This window comes from Phoca vitulina, unplaced genomic scaffold (genome assembly GCF_004348235.1).
Source record: "Phoca vitulina isolate PV1807 unplaced genomic scaffold, GSC_HSeal_1.0 scaffold31, whole genome shotgun sequence".
In the NCBI taxonomy this organism is placed as follows: domain Eukaryota; kingdom Metazoa; phylum Chordata; class Mammalia; order Carnivora; family Phocidae; genus Phoca; species Phoca vitulina.
Window position 1 is genome coordinate 21,581,587 of NW_022589734.1, and position 19,267 is coordinate 21,600,853.

Sequence of the window (19,267 nt, forward strand, 5' to 3'; positions counted from 1 at the left end):
ATTGTAAAGGGAATCGTTTCTTTAATTTCTCTTTCTACAGTTGCAAGATATGGTTTATTTTAATGTTCCATGGGCACTTGGAAAAAACATTTATTTTGTTATTGTTGAGTGTCCTAAATGTGTCATTTAGGTCCTGTTTGATTGTGTTGTTCATATCTTCTATAGCCTTACTGATTTTCTGTCTCAGTCCTATCAGTTTCTGAGAAGGAGGTGTTGGAGTCTGAAACGATAATTGTGGATATATTCATTTCTCCTTTCTGTTTTATCAGTTTCTGCTTCATGTATTTTTTAGACTTTGTTATTTGGTGTGTACATATTTGGGATTATTATGTTTTGCTGCTGGATTGGTCCTTTTCCCTTATGTAATGTCCTTATGTTTTTCTTTGTCCCTAGGAATTTTCTTTACTTTGAAGTCTATTTTATCAGATATTTATATAGTCAGTCCTTCCTTTTTAAATGAATGTTTGCATGGTATATCATTTTTTATCCTTTTACTTTCGACATAATTTGTGGCATTACATTTGAAGTGAGTTTCTTTGAATCAACATAATAGTGTCTCATTTTTTTAATTCACTCTGCCAGTCTTTGTCTTTAGATTGGTCTATTTAGGCCATGTATATTTCAGGTAATTAATGATATGTCAATGCTTAAGTCTGCCATTTTCTTATTTGCTTTCTTTAGTTCTTCTGGTTCTTGTTTATCTTTCTCTTTTCTTGACTTTCTATGTTACTTGGGCATTTTTTAAGATTACATATTAATTTATTTCTAGTGCTTTTGAGTGTCTCTGTTTTCTGGGTCAGTCTGTCTGTCTATCTATCTATCTATCTATGAATGAATGACTTATCACAGCCTATTAGTATTATCTTAGTGAAGTGTAGAAACCTTATTTCCATTTATGGCCTTCCCCACTTTTAAATACCATTCTCATGAATATCAAATGGTATTATCATTTTTGTTTCAATCAATAAATATGATATATAGAGCTCATGAAGTCAAGGTTGGTCTCTTGTACATACTCAGTTCTTTTCATCTTTCTTTCTTTTATCCTGATGCTCCAAGATTCTTTTATTACTTCCTCTCTATTTGTAGAATTTCTTTAGCCAATCTTTAAGAGTAGATCTGCTAGTGACATATTCTTTTAGTTTTCTTCTTCATCTCTGAATGCTTTTATTTTCTCTTCATTCCTGAAGGATAGTTTAACCAAATATAGAATTTGTGATAGACAGTTCTTTCTATGTGTATGGCTTATTTCCTCATATCCTTCATAGTTTTATTAGAGAAATCCACTAACATATGGCTTGGTGTTTCCCTATAGGTATGCATCATTTCTCCTTGGTTACTTTCTAGATTTCTTTTTTGTCCTTCTTTTCCTGAAATTTAATTATGGTGTGTGTTGGTGTGGGTTTTTCTGGGTTTATCCTTTTTTGAGATGCTGAGCATTATGAATCTGCAGGTTTGTGTCGCTTTCCACATTTAGGAAGCTTTCGGCCATTATTTCATTGATTAGTCTTTCAGCTCCATTCTTTTCTACCTTTTTTCTGAATATGTTGAGATGAATGTTAGATTTCTTGTTGTTGTCCTGCAGGTCCCTAGGGCTCTGTTCATTTCTTTTTCAATTAATTTTCTCTCTGTTGTCCAGATTGCATGAATTCCATTGAGTTGTCCTTAAGTTCACTGATTCTTATCTTCTGTTGTTCCTACTCTGTGACTTTTTTTTCCCATTTTGTATCTTTCATTTATACAATTTCCATTTGATTATTTTTGTAACTTCTACTTCTTTGATAAGTTTTTTTTATATGTTCCTGAGAATTTGTAATTTATCTTGAAGTCTTTTTATGATGGCTGATTTAAAACCTCTGTCAGATAATCATATCTGATTAATTCCAGTGTTGGCATTGTTTGGTTGTCTTTACTCATGCAAGGTCTTATTGTCTTGGTTCTTGGCATGACAAGTCATTCTCATTTGTTGCTTGGACATTTTTATCTTATGTTAGAGGACTTTAAGATCTTTTTACAATCATTTATTTTAGCAGAAAGTGAACCTGTTTATATTTAGCATGCAGTTCCAGGTCTACTTTGTGGTCTGTGTTTCCACTGAATTTAAATTTTGAAGCCTTTATCATATTATTTTAGTCTGTTTGACTTATCTGATGCTTCTTGGGCTCCCACTGGCCCCAAATGGTGCTGTCTGAGGAAGCAAAATGGGTTCCCCCAGTCTGGACCATTGGTTGTCTTGAAGTAAGACAAGAAAAACCCCACAGGGCCTCTGGGAATAAAAAGGCTTCCTGAGTCAGAACTTACTATGGCATGATCCACATAAAGGGCCTCCCAGATGCTCCAATGTCTCTGGACAGAGGATGGGCATTTTAGGCTTTTAGAGACAAAGGCCCTGCTGCCTGTGTGCTTAGGTCTCTTCTGGTGGTCCTCCCCACCTACTCTGGTGTCCCCAGTGTGGAGAGGAGTTTCAGGCTTGCAGAGGCTACTCTGGCCAGGTGCTTGTCTGACAGGATCTTTTCCTCTGACGGGGACAGAGAGTGTTCCCAGGCTGGGCTGCTTCTTGTGGTGGAATTCCTATACAAGTGCCCTCTGGAGGAGAGTTGCAAGACCATGGGGACAAAGAGACTTCCACAATCAGACTGCTTGTGTGGTGTCTCTTGCTTGTACTGTGTGGTAGCCTCAGAGTCTCCGCCAGAAGGAGAGTGCTTCTTCCAATCTATCCCCCTTGCTGCTCTGGCCTAGCTCACCTGGTATTCATTTGGGTTCCATCTGGGGGAGGAATGGCCCTCCCCCAGCTGTCTTCTGATGCTGGTTGGGGGTCAGGAAATGCTGAGCATGGGTCACCTTCTTCATTTGGTGCTGCTATGTTGCTCCTCCAGTATTCAGGTCCCAAACCAGTTCCCTGTCTTCTTACCAACTATTTGAAATCTCCTTTAGTGACCTCTTGTTATTTCCAGGACAAAGAGTGGGCACAAATGGATCTATGCTATCTTGTCTTGTTCAGAAATCCAAGTTGTGTTTTATAGTTTTATAATGTCTTAGGGGAGACTTTTTAATGAAGGCAGTTATGGAGGAGAATGGAAAACTTCATAGCAGGCAGAAGGAAATGGAAGTGGAGCCCTCTTTCTTTGGAAGCTCTAGGAAGTTGAGTAAATATTCTAGATGAATTGCACAACCATCTCTGAGTGAGTACGCTTTCTGTTTCATCCAATTTTAAGTCTTGTATTTCTTCATTACTTCTCTCTACAGGTAGATATGTGTAATGATAAACATACTATGTTTTGTTTTTTCTTGTAGGCCATTGCTCTGCTTTTGGCATCCCTTGAGATTTAGATCCTTATAGAAAAGAATTGTATTGTAAAATTTGGATTATTATTTAGCACTGGATGAATTGATGGAATAATAAAAGGGGCTAATGGTGATTACTTAATTGAGCTTACAAAATTTTATATATGCATATGAAGAGAGATATTCACATGTAATGTTATTCTCAGCCCCTTGTGGCACTCTGAGTGCTTTGATTTAAATTGCATGTAAAAGAATTATTTTATTATAATGGTTAAACTGTAGTATGATTACATGTGTGCATACAGACCCTATTAGTCCTGTGGTCCTAAAAGTGAGTGTCCTCATCGCTTTGGGAAGAAAATATCAGCATTTCTATTTATTTTTATCTCATTGTCCTTTAATTTATATTTGATGCCTATTTTTAAATGCCATAATAGAATAGAATAGATGCAGAAAATTTTAAAATTATATAATTTGGGGCCCTGATAGGGTGTTGACTGTATAGTGAAAATGGTTTGGAGGCTAGTGATTCAGGAAACAGAAAAATTTTTAAATTGGCTGCATGAAAATGTACTCAATCTGGGGGAGTTTACCCTCAAATCTTTCAGTTTGAATAAAGAAAGGCAGAATGTGTAAAATACTCATGTTTGCATGAGTTTGAAGATTACACATCAGGCTTAGAGCCTCAGGGAAAGAAAATTTTTGAAGTCATGCAGGAGAGAAGGAAATCTGACCACCCAGGACAGAACTTGGATCTGGGGTGTGAGAGAACATTTTGTTTGCATGATTTCACAGGAAAGTCAGCTTTTGCTCTTCCTAGTGGTTCTCACCTGTCTTTAAAAATCACTTCTCTTTCTTCACCTGTACTTCCTAAGTTCCTGACCCTGCTTTGCTATTTCATTGTCCATAGCATAGGTCACCTGCTAACGTACTATAATGCACTCATATTCATGTCTACTGTGTCTTCCCTCAGATAGAATGTCTGTTCCATGAGGGAAAGTGTCTGCCTGCTTTGCTAGTGATATGAACCAGACATCTACCACAATGCCTGAGTAATGTGGGAATTCATCAAATGTTCGTTAAATGACCAATAGCAGAGTATGGGACTCACTCACAACTTTTAGGAATTAGTGGTTTTTATTAGCTATTGTAGCTAAACTGTTCTGCAGTTAATGTTGCAAGGTGAGGACACTTTTCTTTTTCTCTGCGTAAACATAAACTACATTTGGAGATTGAGGTTTGAGATCCAATATGCTAGTTAGAATACAACATTTAAAAAAGAAAACAATTTCTTTATTCAAAATATGTCTATTCCTTTAAAAACTTTATTTTTTATGGAGGTATAATTGACACGTAACAATTATATTAGCTTCAGGTGTACAGCATAATGATTCAATATCTGTATGTATTATGAAGTGATCACCATAATAGGTCTAGTTAATAGCCTTCATCATACATAGTTACAGAAATTTTTGTGTGTGTGGTGAGAACTCTTATGATTTACTCTCTTAGCAACTTTCAAATATGCAATAAGCATATTCCCTTTTCGTGAGTGCAATTAAGTGGGACGAGTGGCTCTGAGTGTTAGAATCAAGGAATCGTGATTGAACAGTTGAGTTGAGTAAGACTTCTTGTAGCTAATTCATATAGAGCCATCACTGAGGCTTGCCTGGCTCCTGTCATGTTGGTATGGCATGCAAGTGTGGACCTGTTTTAAAACCTATGTTATCTTTTCCATTTATTCATGCATTGATTTCTAAATGCTGTTCATTGCTCCATTTTTCTTTCCTATCTTCTCTGTCCAAATAGATTATAGTAATTGCAGAAGCTTTCTGGGTGGCAGAGTCATGTCTGGATGCCTCCTGGGCATTTTGGAAAGATGCTGGGGAGCAGTGAACTCACTATTAGAGTTATATTTTCAGGGGATTACAGGCTTTTTGGTTTTAAGAGTCTTTAAATATGAATATTATCTTAGGAGTGGGCACTTTTTAATTATTTGATTCATGATTAACTGACCATCTGCTGGGAGTAAGACAATGAAGGGATAGAAAACAGGAGTGGGTTCAAAAGAAAAGAATGAAAAACTCTTGGAGAGAGTGGACAAATTTTGGGGAGGTGGTCATGACATTTGTTTAGGTTTTGTGTAGGGCTGGCTCTGTAAAGAAATGGATTTTCATTTATTCTTACTTATCCACTGTGCTTTACAATGTATGTCTTATGTTAGTGTTGAGAGAGAGCAGTGACTTAGCCCTCATTATTACTGGGTGGTATAAATACTTTGGTTCTGGTATTTGATGTAGTCTAGCCATGGCTCTTGAGTGTACTCATTTCTGTGATTTGCTAAAGTAACCTACAATTTTTGATGGTTTCTGGTACAAAGTCGATGAAATACAGGAAAATTAAGTTCAGATGCGTTTGGACAAAACCTTAATTCATCTCCTCTCTTCTCTCTGACTTTCCCATCCTTTATTTACTCATCCAGTCTCATGTGCTTGGATGCCTTTTTGACTCTTAACGTCTCCCTCATTTCTTCAGTATAGTCAAACCCTATTTTTGTACCTACACCTCTCATGTGTTTTGCTTCTTTTCGCTTGGCGGAGCCCTCTTTGATTTTCTTTTAGAATGTCATAATACTATTCCAACTTGTTTCTGGACCTGCTTCTTTGCTCTGCCAGTCCCATACTCCCACAACCCTCCAAACCAGGTAAATGTTTCTATTTTCCCATTCTGGACATACTGCTCTCTGGAACTAAAATTTCCTGGTTTCCTGTTGCCTTGTAGAATAAGTACAAACTTTCCAAATTGACGTATATGATCCTCCAGAGTGCATAAGTGATCCCTGAATGCTTTCCCCTTGATTCCCTGCAGTAATGTGTATAGCATATCATGTGAGCATAATAATGAGAGCTATTAAAAAGTGTCTGTTAAAAAAGTGAACATTTCTTGTGTTGTGATCAAACTTGATTATTTACTGAGACCTTATAATGCTTTACATATTAACAGCTCAGTTCCTTTTGTATTAACAGCTCAGAATGCAGGAGATAATGACATCATGAAATGATTTTAAATAAATTGACAGATATGCCATCTTCCTATTTGTGCCTATCAGTATCCCATCAAACCTTCAGAACTCCATGATGAAACCATCAGTCCGGAAAACTCTCTTGTTCTTTCATCCAGACGTCTTCCCACTTTCCTTTAATTCACTGCAGTACTTTGGTTAACATCACTTGCTGTACTGACTTCTCTACCATATAGTATAGTAATTTGCATGTTGATGTCACTCTCTCCACAACTTGAGAGCAAACTTCTGGGTGATAGAGATTTTTTAAACCTCTTTTAGTCCTTATAGTGCTCAGGACATGTGATTGACTCATCTCTCAGATCAGTACATTTCAAGGATTTTTGTTTGTTTGTTTCTGTTTTGTAACCACTGGTATTGTTCTTCCTATAGCAAGGCCTATTTCCTCAAATGTAATCTTACATGGAAATCTGTAAAAGAAGAAAAAAAATAGACTCACTCTGGTTGGCAGGAGGGTGATTGGTATATTCTTCCCAAATATCCCCTTTCCACCTGCCCCTCGCTGACTCTACAGAACACCCATGGCTCTGCTCAATCTTGTCTGAAAACTACAGTATTCAGTTTATATGTCATGGTCAAGCTGAGAGAAGCCTTTTAATATCACCACCTCAGTTATTTATCTGAAGTCTTGAATTTGTACTGGGAATAAACTTTATAAGAGAAGAATACATGAAGAAATCTGTGGGCTAGTGGTGAACTTATGTTTCTTACAATTGCATTGTCCATTTATTGCCAAATTTCACCACTTCTAAATACCATCCTCTCTGTTGGAAATACCGAGAAACTGAAGAAAAGGAAGTTAAGTGGGTAGCACAATAGAATTAGATGTTTTCAGCAAAAAAAAATGACTGAGAAAGGAAGTACATACAGGTTTTTCTCATACTCCCCTGCCTTTTAAAAGAAAGCTAAAATATGAGAAAGCTGACATTTTATATGCATACAGGAGAAAAGAGAGGTTCAATATTGGTTTGGAGTAGGCTATTCTGTTGTGTTCTGAAAGGTTTGGGTCATCACAGCTAGAGACAGAAGCAGGACTCAAACAAAGAAAATATTGGCCTTGGAAGAGATTGGTTTCATTAGACATGCTCCTGTATGTTGGGAAAGCCTTCTTCACATGGCGGAGGGAAATTGCCTTGAGTTCTGATCGGAAGATGTGCCAAGTTCTGCTCATCTCTAGAGCCATTGCAAGTTAATCAGTAAGGGCAGAGAATACTCTAATACAAAGGAAAATTTCAGAAAAGAGAGAAGAGGAAAGTGGAGTATAAGGAGAATACGAGATAATATTTGCTCTTAGGGTATAAAATTAAAGCAATAGATTTATGTCTTCACCAAATACAGCACTAATATCATCTCATCCTTCACAACTCAAGTCTTTTACTCACATTTCCCCTTCTTCCCCTCACCCTTCGCTCTTCATCCTCCTCCTGCTCCAACTTTTTATTTCCTCTCTTTCAGGATGTTGGATGGAGTATTCCTATATTCCTATTGTCTGTTGTCTAGGAATTCCTGCCAAAGCCCTAAAGCTGCTGCAGAAACAGCCTGGCAATCCCACCGCCTTCTAAGGAGAGCTAGCAGAGATGGGCCCTAATCCTGGGTTATTTAGCAGCAGTTGGACAAGCTGAGCTACCCTAATCCAGTTACCTTTCTCCAGCAGGAGACTAAGTATATGAGGAGGGTGTTATGATTCAGTGGCCCAGCAGGGAGTGTTTGCAAGGCCAACTCTCTAAGACAATTACTGACAGAGATAATTATTCACTGGTTCTAAAAGAAGGGGAAAACCACATGTCATCCCTCAGATTCACGTGTGTTTATGAATCCAACTTTCTGATCCACTCTGTGTCTATGTGAACAGGAAGAGAAGAGGATTGTCAGGAGACCCCAGTATGGGATAAAAAGCAAAACAATATAATGGCTCTTCGGTTGTTTGGAGTGGTTATGATGCATGAGTTTACTGTGGGTTCCCTAGTAGACAGATGACCCCGAGCCAATTTTCTCCAGTAGGGTGCAGGCAGGGTGAGGGGAGCAGCAGCTGGGGAGAACACTGTAGGTGGCACAGCTGTGGGGTAGATAAAGAATCAAGCCAGAGTATTTCCCCTGCTAAAGAAACTAGACAGTGGGGGTGTCCCCACTTGTGAATGTCCTGGAAAATCACAAGGGTGCCCCACGAGAGAGACACCTGCCACTCGAGGGAATTCAAGGTTAGCTTCTGTTAATGATGAGAAGGCCATGGCAGTACCACATAAGTCAGTGATGTCAGAACTTGCCCATCTCTTCTCATCCTGTCTCCCGTTCTAACTTAGCAAAGAGAGATGGAGATCCAGAAGCGGGAGGGGAAGAAACCTTGCAGAAATTGACCACCTCTCCTTCCCCGGGTAGGTCCCATGAGCCACAAAAAGGCAGAGGAAAACATTAAATAGGCTGAATATGAAATGGAGTTGAGATCTGAATGGACTTATGAGACCCAGAGTGACTAGAACCTATGGGATGCATCCATGATGATGCCAACAAGATGAGTTCAGGGGTACATGGTTGAAGACAGTCACTGGAGAAGGATAACACCATTTCATATTTGAATCTGCCCTGGTCATAATTTCATACATTGAAATCCTAAACACTGGAAGGCAATAGTATTAATAGGTGGGGCCTTTGGCAGGTGATTAAGTTATGAGGGTAGAGCCCTCATGATGGGGTTCGTACTCTAATAAAAGAGACCCCCCCCAGAGCTCCCTGGCTCCTTCTGACACTCAGGGACACAGCAGGAAGTCTGTGACCTGGAAGAGGGGGGGCCCTCACCTGGCTATGCTGTGGAATGAAATTTCTGTTGTTTCTAAGTCTGTGGTGGTTTGTTATAGCAGCCCGAATGGACCGAGACAGCAGCCTATGGAGTTGCAGATGGCTCAGTAAACCTCATGCTACGTGGGTGCATCACAGCCTCAGAGTGCTTACATTGTCCATTGGAATATGGTGAGAGTTAGCTGATAGTGTGTGGCTGGCTCTCATCAAGAATCCTGAGAGTTCACTCTTCTTGGTAGCATGACTGGCATGATGCATAGTTACCTAATTCTTGGATTCTAATACCGTGACCCATAATAATTTACAGTGATTCTAAAGGAAGCTGTTAATAGTCTTATTTGTAATGCTAGTTTCTGCTATTTGTGACAAATTTTAATAGGAACTTCTCAATGGTAGTGATGGATTCTCTTTTGATTTTCTATGAAATGAAGAAGAGAAACGTTGACAAATTGCCCTTTTTGATTTTGACATCTCCGAGGAGTCAGTTTTTATTTTTTAAGATGAGACCCATTACACCCAAGCATGCATTAAAAAGCTATAAAGCTAAGAGGAGCTTGCTATGGGACGGATCATTAAGAACCTTCCCAGAAATAGATGGCACGGATGCGGGCTTAGCAGTTGCTGTCGTAGACGATTCGGCATTTCAGGAGCTTGAGATAATTGTCAATCTTATGTGAATCCCTGCGTAGGCAGTGGAGCAGGTTATAAAAAGCAAAAAGGCGAGTGTCTTCATCAGCCATCTGCAGGGACGGAAGTCCTGACCATACGGAGTAGACCTCATTCTCTTTGACTCCAGGATGAACCTAATCACCAAAAAGACAGTGACTTAGTATTGTCAGTATTTGCTTATCTTTGTTCCTTCTAATTGTCAAATTAGGATTTGGGCAAGAGGCATGAATGTAAAGCTCTCTAGGTAGAGGCATGGATTATTGAGCCAGTACATCAGAAATCTATTAATGGTCTAAAAAGTAGAAGCAGGATTCAGGTGTAAGCATTCTAACACGTAGGTGATCACAGATGAAGTATGTGTGCATCGGACTAAATAGAGAACCACAAGGTTGCTAGAGATTGAGAGAGAGTCAGTTGCAATATAGTTGTGCGAAATGTATATGTATTTACGGGCCATATGTGTATATATATGTGAATGTGACCAAGGGACAATGGAGGAGCTAGTCTTAGTTCTCATACTAGAGGAATCTATTTCATGTCCTGAATCTTGTCTCTGATGTGTTCTTTGTACCGTATTTCTTCTGATAGCTCAGAACAATTACATTTATCTGTTTCCTGCTTCAAACTGATTCTCTTCTCCATGTAGTGTATGTACAAAAGACCTCAGAAATGATGATTGCACCTGATGGTCTAAGATGCAGGTCATCTAGTGACATCTACCACAAAGATCTGCTGAAAGAGTCAGGAGACTTTCATAATCTACCCAGGACCGTTAACCCCCAAATGTCTACGAGCAATAGGGGCTTTGTTTTGAAATCTCTGGGGTGGGAGATGCCGAGGATCATGCGTATGAGAAAGGGGGGGGTGCTAGCAGTGACCCCTCAGTGGTGAGGGGTGGGTGGTAGGCTGGGAAGCATGACAGTGAAAACAAAAGGACACTGAGGAATGCGAGGGAGGGGTACCCTGACCTCTGCCCCCACCCCCCCCACCCCCCCGCTTTGCAAGCTGGGAATCTCCAGAGAACTGAGAGATGGAGTAGGCAGCTTGGGAAGTAGGCACATCAGCTGCTTTGAGAGCTGCTGGGTACAAATGTGGGATAATTGTAGACCCTGATCTGTTGAACTGTCTCCTACAGAGTAAGAATATTTTTTTAAACTTGGGATTTCCTATTGGAATTTAAAGTGTGCGTGTTCGTAGTGTGTGTATTTGTTGCCTTGCTTTATGTTTAATTTTGGTGCTTGGGCCCTAAGATGAAATTTACTGTACAAGGGACAATGATAATAAGAATAAATAAGTGGTTAAAAAAAAAAGAACTAAATGAAGTATTCTAGAACAAATTAGCGACCTCAGAAAGTAAGCTGACAGTAATGAAGAAAATAACTTGAAAGTCTAGGTGTTTATTTCATGTCTCAAGTGGAAATGTGCTTTGTATCTGTGTTGGATATATTCTTCTCCCATGAAAGTGACAAAAAGGACACATGATAACATGTACTTTGGACAGGGTAAGGGAAGTATAAAATCCTATTACTATTACAATTCTATCTTTTTCTTTAGATGACACATTATTTCTGAGAACTTCATGCAGCTGTTTGGATGTTACTTCACTCGTGCTGAAATTATCCCATCTGATTCGAGATCTATATTGTAAATATTAACTCAATCTAAATATGACATTATTTGGGGAGATTAGATGTAATGTTATGAATGTTGATTTTGGAAGCCTTCCCCCAAAAGAAAACATAAAATTTAGGATGAGACCACTTTCTGCAAATGACAAAATAAAGAATTTCAGAAAAGATACACTCCCTTCTTTTGTGACCCACTGAAATCTGACCTCATCTTTTCAATCTCTGACAGTCTCCTCTCTCTCTGACAAATATGTCCAGCAGAGGTGGGGCTGGGGTAGTGGCAAGAAATACCATCTCATCTGATTTGATTTTCTCTTTTCTCCCTTCCCACTGTCATCCTTTGGTGTGGGGAGAAAAGAGAAAAAACATGAGCAGAATTTCAGTAGCAGGTGTCCTGGGATACTTAGAGAAAAATGTTTATCTTGCAGATTCCACTCTCCAGTTTTCTTTTCCTTGAAAATATTATAAACCCCAGTCCCCAGGAAGGGGCAAGCCTTTGGTGGATTTGTGTGCTCTGTAGGGAAGGCTGCACCTGTCATCTATCACATCCTAAGATTCACTTACAATAGGATCTACCAGTATGAATTACTAGAATCTTGCTTTATTTAACAGCAACCTAGGATAAGAAATGCCTAAATTTTGTTCTTGCAAAGGGAGGGATTTCGGAACTTGCTTCTCACAATGGAGGTCACCTCTTTCATCAATGAAGAAAACAAAGAAGCGTCAGGAGGATGCTCACCTGGCCAACTATCTTCTCCATACCCTCTAGAAGTCTTCTGTTTTGTTCCTCAATCTCTATGGCTCTGGACAGAATCGAATCTGGGGCTTCTTGCATACCCCGCACTTCCGTGACTAGATGATACAGGGGGTCATTCCAGGAGCGCAGCACTCTGAGTATCAGGTTCAGAAGGTCTTCGTGCTAAGTGACCATATAAAGCAATTGCATTAAAAAAAGCATAACAAAGGGGGCACCTGGGTGGCTCGGTGGGTTAAGCGTCTGCCTTCAGCTCAGGTCATGATCTTAGGGTTCTGGGATTATACCCCACATCAGGCTCCCTGCTCAGCGGGGAGTCTGCTTCTCCCTCTCCCTCTGCTCCTCCCCCCAGTTTGTGCTCTCTCTCAAATAAATAAAAAAAAATTAAAGAAAGCATAACACAGTGGGTTTAGTTACTTGTGAGTTTTTGTGCTGAGAGGCTGACCCAAATGATCTCTTTGTTATTCCTATATGTATGTAAAATCTTTTGTAGGTGGTTAAAGTTGTAAAAATAAAAAAGTTTAAGCTATTGGCCTAAACTTGGCTAAAATAAAAAAAAAATCTGGTTTATTTGAATAACTACTTCATCTAATGAGAATTCTAGTTTATAGCATGAGGAATTTTGTTCTCCTTGGAAGTTCTACCATCCGCCCACTCAGTGAGCTTTTTTTTTTTTTATATTTGGCAGCTTTGCTTGTCCAGAAAGAATTTTGTTGGCACTCAGCATGTGCCTCCAGTCCCCGACCCAGGAAAGACAGACTCCATGAGTGCCGATGACAAAGGGCCCACATCATGTTCATCCAAGGACACATTCATATTAATGAGTCAAATCCTTCTTTAATGGATTCGCTTATGATCTGTAGTTTTTATTTTATGAAATTAGAACAAAGAGCCAGTGAAGAAGGCATGGCACCCATGAATACGCTCTCCTCAGTCTATCGCAGCCCCCGTCCCTGTGCTGCAACCAGAGAAGTCTCTTCTGTTGAGCTGTTCAGGTGAATAAAATGGCACCATGACAGTGGTAGGAACAACATCAGAGGAATTTACAAGGGAGGTTTGCCCCCTATAGTCTCACTGTCAGGATCGCACATGAAACTCTTAGGAGCTGCTCGTCTCTGATTTAAAAGGCTTGCTTTCCTGAGGTCTGTGAACTAGTCTAAGGTAAAGGAAGTGAAGAGTGGAGAAGAATCCAACAGATGTGGCGATGGAAACATGTCCTGCGATATGAAGTGAAGGAGATATAAGCCACGGATGGCCGTCTAGTTGGGCTAGTTGGAGCATAACGAGTAAGGGTGAGGGCTTGGAATTGGATGAAGCCCAGACCCACGGCTTCCCACCCCGTCATGACTCCAGATTCCACAGCCTCTGCAAGCTTCAGCTTCCTCATCTCAGCAAGTGTAATAGCAGTGCCTAGTGTCCTAGGACTTTTTTGTGAGGATTAACTACAGTAATACAGGTACATCGCTTGGTGAAGTGTCTGGCCAGGGAGTGGCTCTTAATACATTTTAACTCCTCCTCATCCTTCTTCACCCTTTCCCTTCATTTTATCATCATCATTATCAGTACTATTAATGAGCTTAGCAGACAGAAAGAATGCTGGTACCCATTAACAAAGTTGTGAAGAGAAAGCAGATTGCATTTATGGGGGGATATATGTGAAGATGCTTCTTTTAAGTCATGTTAAGACAGTGCTTGTGGCAGGGAATCAGAAAGGAGAGATTATTATGATAAAGAAAAGGGATAAATGATTGGGGCTTCCCATGCAGACTTTGTGGTCATCAGAGCAGAAGCAATCATGTAGCCATGAGAAACAAAACATAATATTTTACAGGACCTTATTTGGGGAGAGACTTATAATTCAGAAGTGACAGGTGATGGAGGAGTCAGGGAAGAATGAAGAGAGAGGCAGGCGTCAGAGAAGGAGAAGTAGCATCGGAAGGAGAGCCTTCAAAGTCTGGAAGAGATGGCTCGGTGCTCAGTAATGTTGAATGCGGCCAGGGGCGGAGCCAAGGTTATCACGTGATAAATACAAAGTTGCGTGCATGTCTTACCTATCCATGAATTTTGCAAACCTTCTATTTTATCCATGGAAGTCTAATTCAGTTCAGGCTTTCACATGGTATAATATATGCAAATCTGGGTCCAAGGCATTGATTAAAATAATGTTGTTTGCATGAACAACTTAGAGATCTATTTTGCTGCTACAATCTTTAGTCCTCATTTAGTTTTTCTGATGCTTCATCAGTTACATGCGGTCATTTCTCTCTGATTACTTGTTCTTCCTCCATATTTCTTTGTGTGTGCACCTAGCATTACCTAACACCGTACTTCATGGTGGCACCTCAGTGGTGTTGGTGAGAAACCTGGAGAGAAGACTCACGTGGATCTGCTGGGCTTGCTCCTTGTCTTCAGGGGTAGAGAGGGAGGAAGTGTGACAGCTGTTGATGGCCTTGGTAATGAACCCCCGGCCCTGGGCGTACCTTTTATCCTGAAAGGGAGCAAGCAAATTTAATTAGTTATAGTTGTTTGAGCATTGGTTAAATGAGCCCATTACCAGAATATTAACACACTTGATAGATGTGTAATCTGTTTTTTTAGAATGAGAATTACATGAAAAACTGAAACTAAAGAATTGAGAAAGGCACCCTTTCCCTGCCTTTTATTTTGATTTTCTCTATCAATGCATTCTTTTTTAAAATCTTACTTTTCCAAATCCCGACCTCTTCCCTTTTTTGTGATTCCCTTGTTTAATTTTACCTTTTCCACAAGTTACTACTTGGAAAGCAAACACATTTAATACCCCAAAAAAGGAACATTAAATATTTTGTTAACTATCCTCTTTCTTTAGTATTTGAACCAATATCCTAGGGCACATATACTTATATTTTGCCATTTAATATTTTCTTTACTGGGAGTCCAAGCCTATATGCTCCCCTAATAGACATTATAAAATTATAACTTTTCTTTGACTAACATCTGAATCCACACACCTGTACTTTACCATGTTCATCATAGATGCATAATACAATTTTGTTGATTGTTACAAAATGGTAAGTCAAAAAAACAGGGTATAAAATTTTAGGAAATATTAATCAGTGGACTCAGAATTAAAATACACACACACACACACACAACAACTAGCTAAGGCATTGACATAAAGCTAATCTCTACCAAAAGCTGTGAAAATCTAAGGAGATTACCGGGAAGATGTGAAAGACACAAGAATGGCAGTCAAAAGAGGAGGATGGAAGAAAAACCACTGAGTACAGAGAACTATGGAATATGTGTTTATTACAAACATTGAGCCACATTCCTTATGGTGACCCTTTGATTTATTGAACCTCTCATACACTGGTTGACCTAAAAGAGTTAAGCTACAACTTTCAAAGTACCGTAATCAGAAGGAGAATATTGTTTCCAATTCTAAACCAACCCTTCAATTCTAGTTCTAAATCTATACACTGGACATCTTAGAACAATAATTTATAGCATTTTTGGGTTTCAGAAGAGCTATTATTGTTTGTTTTCCTGACATGGATTCAGCTTAGTTTAACTTTCTTCGATTAACTCCATTCCAGGCAGTGTGACTCTCATTTATTAGATATCTGGGATGCTGGGTGACGAATGCCTCAGGAGACATGTACCCCACACACAAGGACAAGAACTCAGCATGCTTCCAATTACTCAAGCTCCACCCAAAAGCGCTTTATGCCAGGTGTTGTTATGGAGTGATGGTTGTGTTTTCCCAAAATGCCTATGTTGAAGTCCTAACCCCCAGTGCATTATATTTGAAGATAGGGCCTTTATGGAGGTAAGTAAGGCTAAATGAGGTCATAAGAGTGGAGCCCTGATCCAATAGGATTAGTGTCCTTACAAGAAGAGACACCAGAGAATCCCCCCACCCCCACCCTCTACCACCATGAGGACAGGGAAGAGGCAAGATGGGGAGATGTGTGCCCTTATCAGAACCTGACCATGCTGGCGCCCTGAGCTCAGACTTCCAGCCTCCAGATCTGTCCGAAAATACATTTCTGTTGAAGCCACCCAACCTATGGAATTCTGTTACGGCAGCCCCAGCCGGCTAATACAGATGCTTAAAATTTGCTGGAAATTTTTTTTTTAAAGAAAACGAATTAAAGGAAAATTTTAAAGAGTCATTATACTCTTTGAGAATCTTTGAGGTTTCATGACACTGTCCCTTTCTTCTTGCCCCCCCCCCCCCCATTTTATGAGCCAATGGCTTTTTTTTTTTTTTTACCTAAAAAGTGTGTTATTTGAGATTTGGCTCCGGCATCTTTCTTGGCTCAAGTGTGGGAAGCTTCCTTCTGGGAAGAAGCAAGAAGGGCGTACTTACAAATTCGTTGAACATCTCCGAGGAGAGGTTATGGATGTAGTGAGACAGGATGACCGCGCGGTCAAACAGGTCTCGGAGGGACACCTGGCAGTTGACCGCCCCGGTGGGACAGATGGGCAGGGAGGCCACGCTCTGGCCCAGGAGGAGTTCCGACACCAGCAGCAGCAGGGGCAGGAGCGACCCTGCTCAAAGAGAAACACCAGCCACTCTGATCTGTTCAGCGGAGGTTATGAAAAGTAATTCTGCGGGGGGAGCCTTCTCTTCCCCCCACCCCCACCCCGCCCTCCGCAGGATTTGGTATCATGACAGCCAGGGTGGGAAAGAGCCAACACCTCCCGCCGTTGTCCATTTAGATATGTAATTCTATTTGCACAGATACATAGTTGGAGAAGCGGGTTACTCCCTGCATTTTGGTATTGCTCCCAGGAGAGCTTCTGTACTTTGCAAACATTTGGAGCTTAAATGAACTCTGAGCCAGGGTGTTTAAGTCATTCTTCTAAGTTAGTTTAACATCTTGGGAGTTTCTGCAGATTTCCAGCAGCCAGGCTCTCTGTGAGACTGTGATTTTTTAACTCTGTATTGACTACTACCTGCATTTTTAGACCCTGAAATGGCAAGCACCGCACAGTAGACCTGTTTGTTTTACTTTCATGCCTGATCAGAATAAATATGATTGACAGTGGCTAATATGGAGTATGAAGAGAATCCAGCACAAAACGATACTGTGGCCTAGATCTGCTAACTCACCTTAATGACCCTATGTGATTGCTTGACACCCTGCCAAAGGCTTTGCATTTTTTTTTAAATTTGTGTTTCCCAGTAATCTTGTGAGGACTGCGGCCTTCCTTATTATCGTCACATTACACTGATGAAGCAGAAGGCTTAGGGAGGTTAAGTGATTTTCCTCCAGTCCTATGACGAGCAGGTGGAGGAGGCTGGACACCAGCATCGTCACTCTGACTGTGTCGCGTGACGTCGTGCACACCTGTGTGCTCCCAGGCTGCGTCCAGGTCACGTGGGCCACGGGAGCGGCCTTGACAACTCAGTGCTTGGAGTGTCATTGCCACTACTTGGGAGGAACAGTATTTTGCCTTTAATGCTCACAGTGGCCCTAGGAAGTTGATGTGATCCCTTTCTCCTGTTCCATCTACAAAACACCCTCTTTTAAAATCACAGTTATCAGAGATGATTTAGTTATCGTGGTAGCTCAACAGATGGGCAGACCTCTGACATATCAATCATTTACACTTTCAAAAGGAAAGGAACAATCTATTAAAATCACTTATTAGCATCAATGAACCCGCTCCAGAAGAATATCTGACATAGAATTGTATTTATCAGAAAACCAAGCTTCTATGGAAACTTCAATGAATGTAATTGGAAATGTCTAGGATGACATGAGGCAAGTGCTAAAGATTTATGTGTGAAAAACTTCCTAAACCTAAATACCTAAAAAAAGCTAAAATTTTTTGTTAATAGAGACTGTAACTCACAACCTTTTAGCTGCAAAATGAAAGATGGAAATGTTGTGAGGTGAGTCGTATAACAGATTTTAATTTTTTTCAAAAACATGAGATTTCCAAAAAGTTTATTTTAGGTACTTTAAAGTCATGTAATTTAGCTGAACGGATATTTTATCTACAGGTGTTAAAAAAAAGTGCACTATAGGTCAAGAAATTGGAATATTAGTTCTAGGAAATTCATAACTTCATAGATATTATTTAACTCTGACTACATTTATCTGTACATTTATTATCTGAAGGATTCTCACAGTCTAAGAGGAGATAAAATAGATGTTTTTGTTCTTCATTTTATAAAATGAATTTTATGGTTGTTGCTGATCTCTTTTTCTTGCAAATGTCAACCAAGAAAGTAAAGATGGTTAATTATTACAGGCTGTTTTTCTCTTTGAAATGCCATTTGGCTTAGAGCTAGTTGACAAAGTATTATAAGAGACCATTCTACTATCATTGTCTGTATATTATGACTTCAGAGTTGAAAGTTTCCCCAGGCTGACTCACGTCAGAGTCCTGGGAACCAGAAAATGTTAGTGTCTACCTTCTGCAGTTGTGATAAATTGGACCTATAGACATTTGTCATCTTATTCCAGGCCAGGATTTCTCAATCTTTGACATTATTGGCATTTTGAGTTGGTTCATTCCCTGTTCTGGGAGCTGTCCTGTGCATTGTGGTATGTTTGGCAGCATCTCTGAGTTTTGCCCACTAGATAACAGGAGCACCCCAATTTCGAATTAAGACAACCAAAAACATCTCAGACATTAGCCAAATGTCTCCGGAAGAAGGAGGATCTCTGTTTGAGAACGAGTGTTCTATTGTGCCCTTGTACAATTGCTTCCCAGACCAATGACTAGATAGCTCTTCTAAACTCTGGAAACCTGAAACCTCTTGCTCAGAGAATATTAGCTAAAGTTTCAAATTAGTGCCACCCCCCTCAAGAATGTTGACAATTCGACAAATCCGTGAGTTGTTGCACGTACCTTTCAGTGACCACCCTTTGTTGTCCATGGTGGTGATGCTTTCGAGAAACACACGTCACCAGAGAAGGTCTGGTAGCCCAACAGCTTTCTCTCCCAGATATTGGCTTTATAAACCTTTGACATCTTCATGAATATATTTAATCAGGCAGTCCCTTCCCTTTTGCCAGTCATCTATCTCCGTCATTGAGATTACCCCCATAATTT

General features: G+C 40.0%; 1 protein-coding gene and 1 long non-coding RNA gene across 3 annotated transcripts in view; one reads left to right on the forward strand and one right to left on the reverse strand.

The window, feature by feature from the left end:
* The window catches only part of LOC116645022, a 91,973-nt gene that overhangs the window by 19,463 nt on the left and 53,243 nt on the right, over positions 1–19,267 (forward strand). The gene's annotated exons all lie outside the window — the stretch shown is intronic.
* PRL (prolactin) lies at positions 9,090–19,136 on the reverse strand. Of its 2 annotated transcripts, none has more exons than XM_032424956.1 (5): positions 19,064–19,091; positions 16,566–16,750; positions 14,592–14,699; positions 12,197–12,376; positions 9,090–9,963 (listed from the first exon to the last, which is right to left on the reverse strand). In XM_032424956.1, the coding sequence occupies exons 1-5, from the start codon at positions 19,089–19,091 to the stop codon at positions 9,772–9,774; spliced, it is 693 nt and encodes a 230-aa protein (XP_032280847.1). In that variant the 3' UTR covers positions 9,090–9,771. The 2 variants fall into 2 exon arrangements, with proteins under 2 accessions (XP_032280847.1, XP_032280848.1); XM_032424957.1 differs by having other exon boundaries at positions 9,620–9,963; positions 16,566–16,747; positions 19,064–19,136.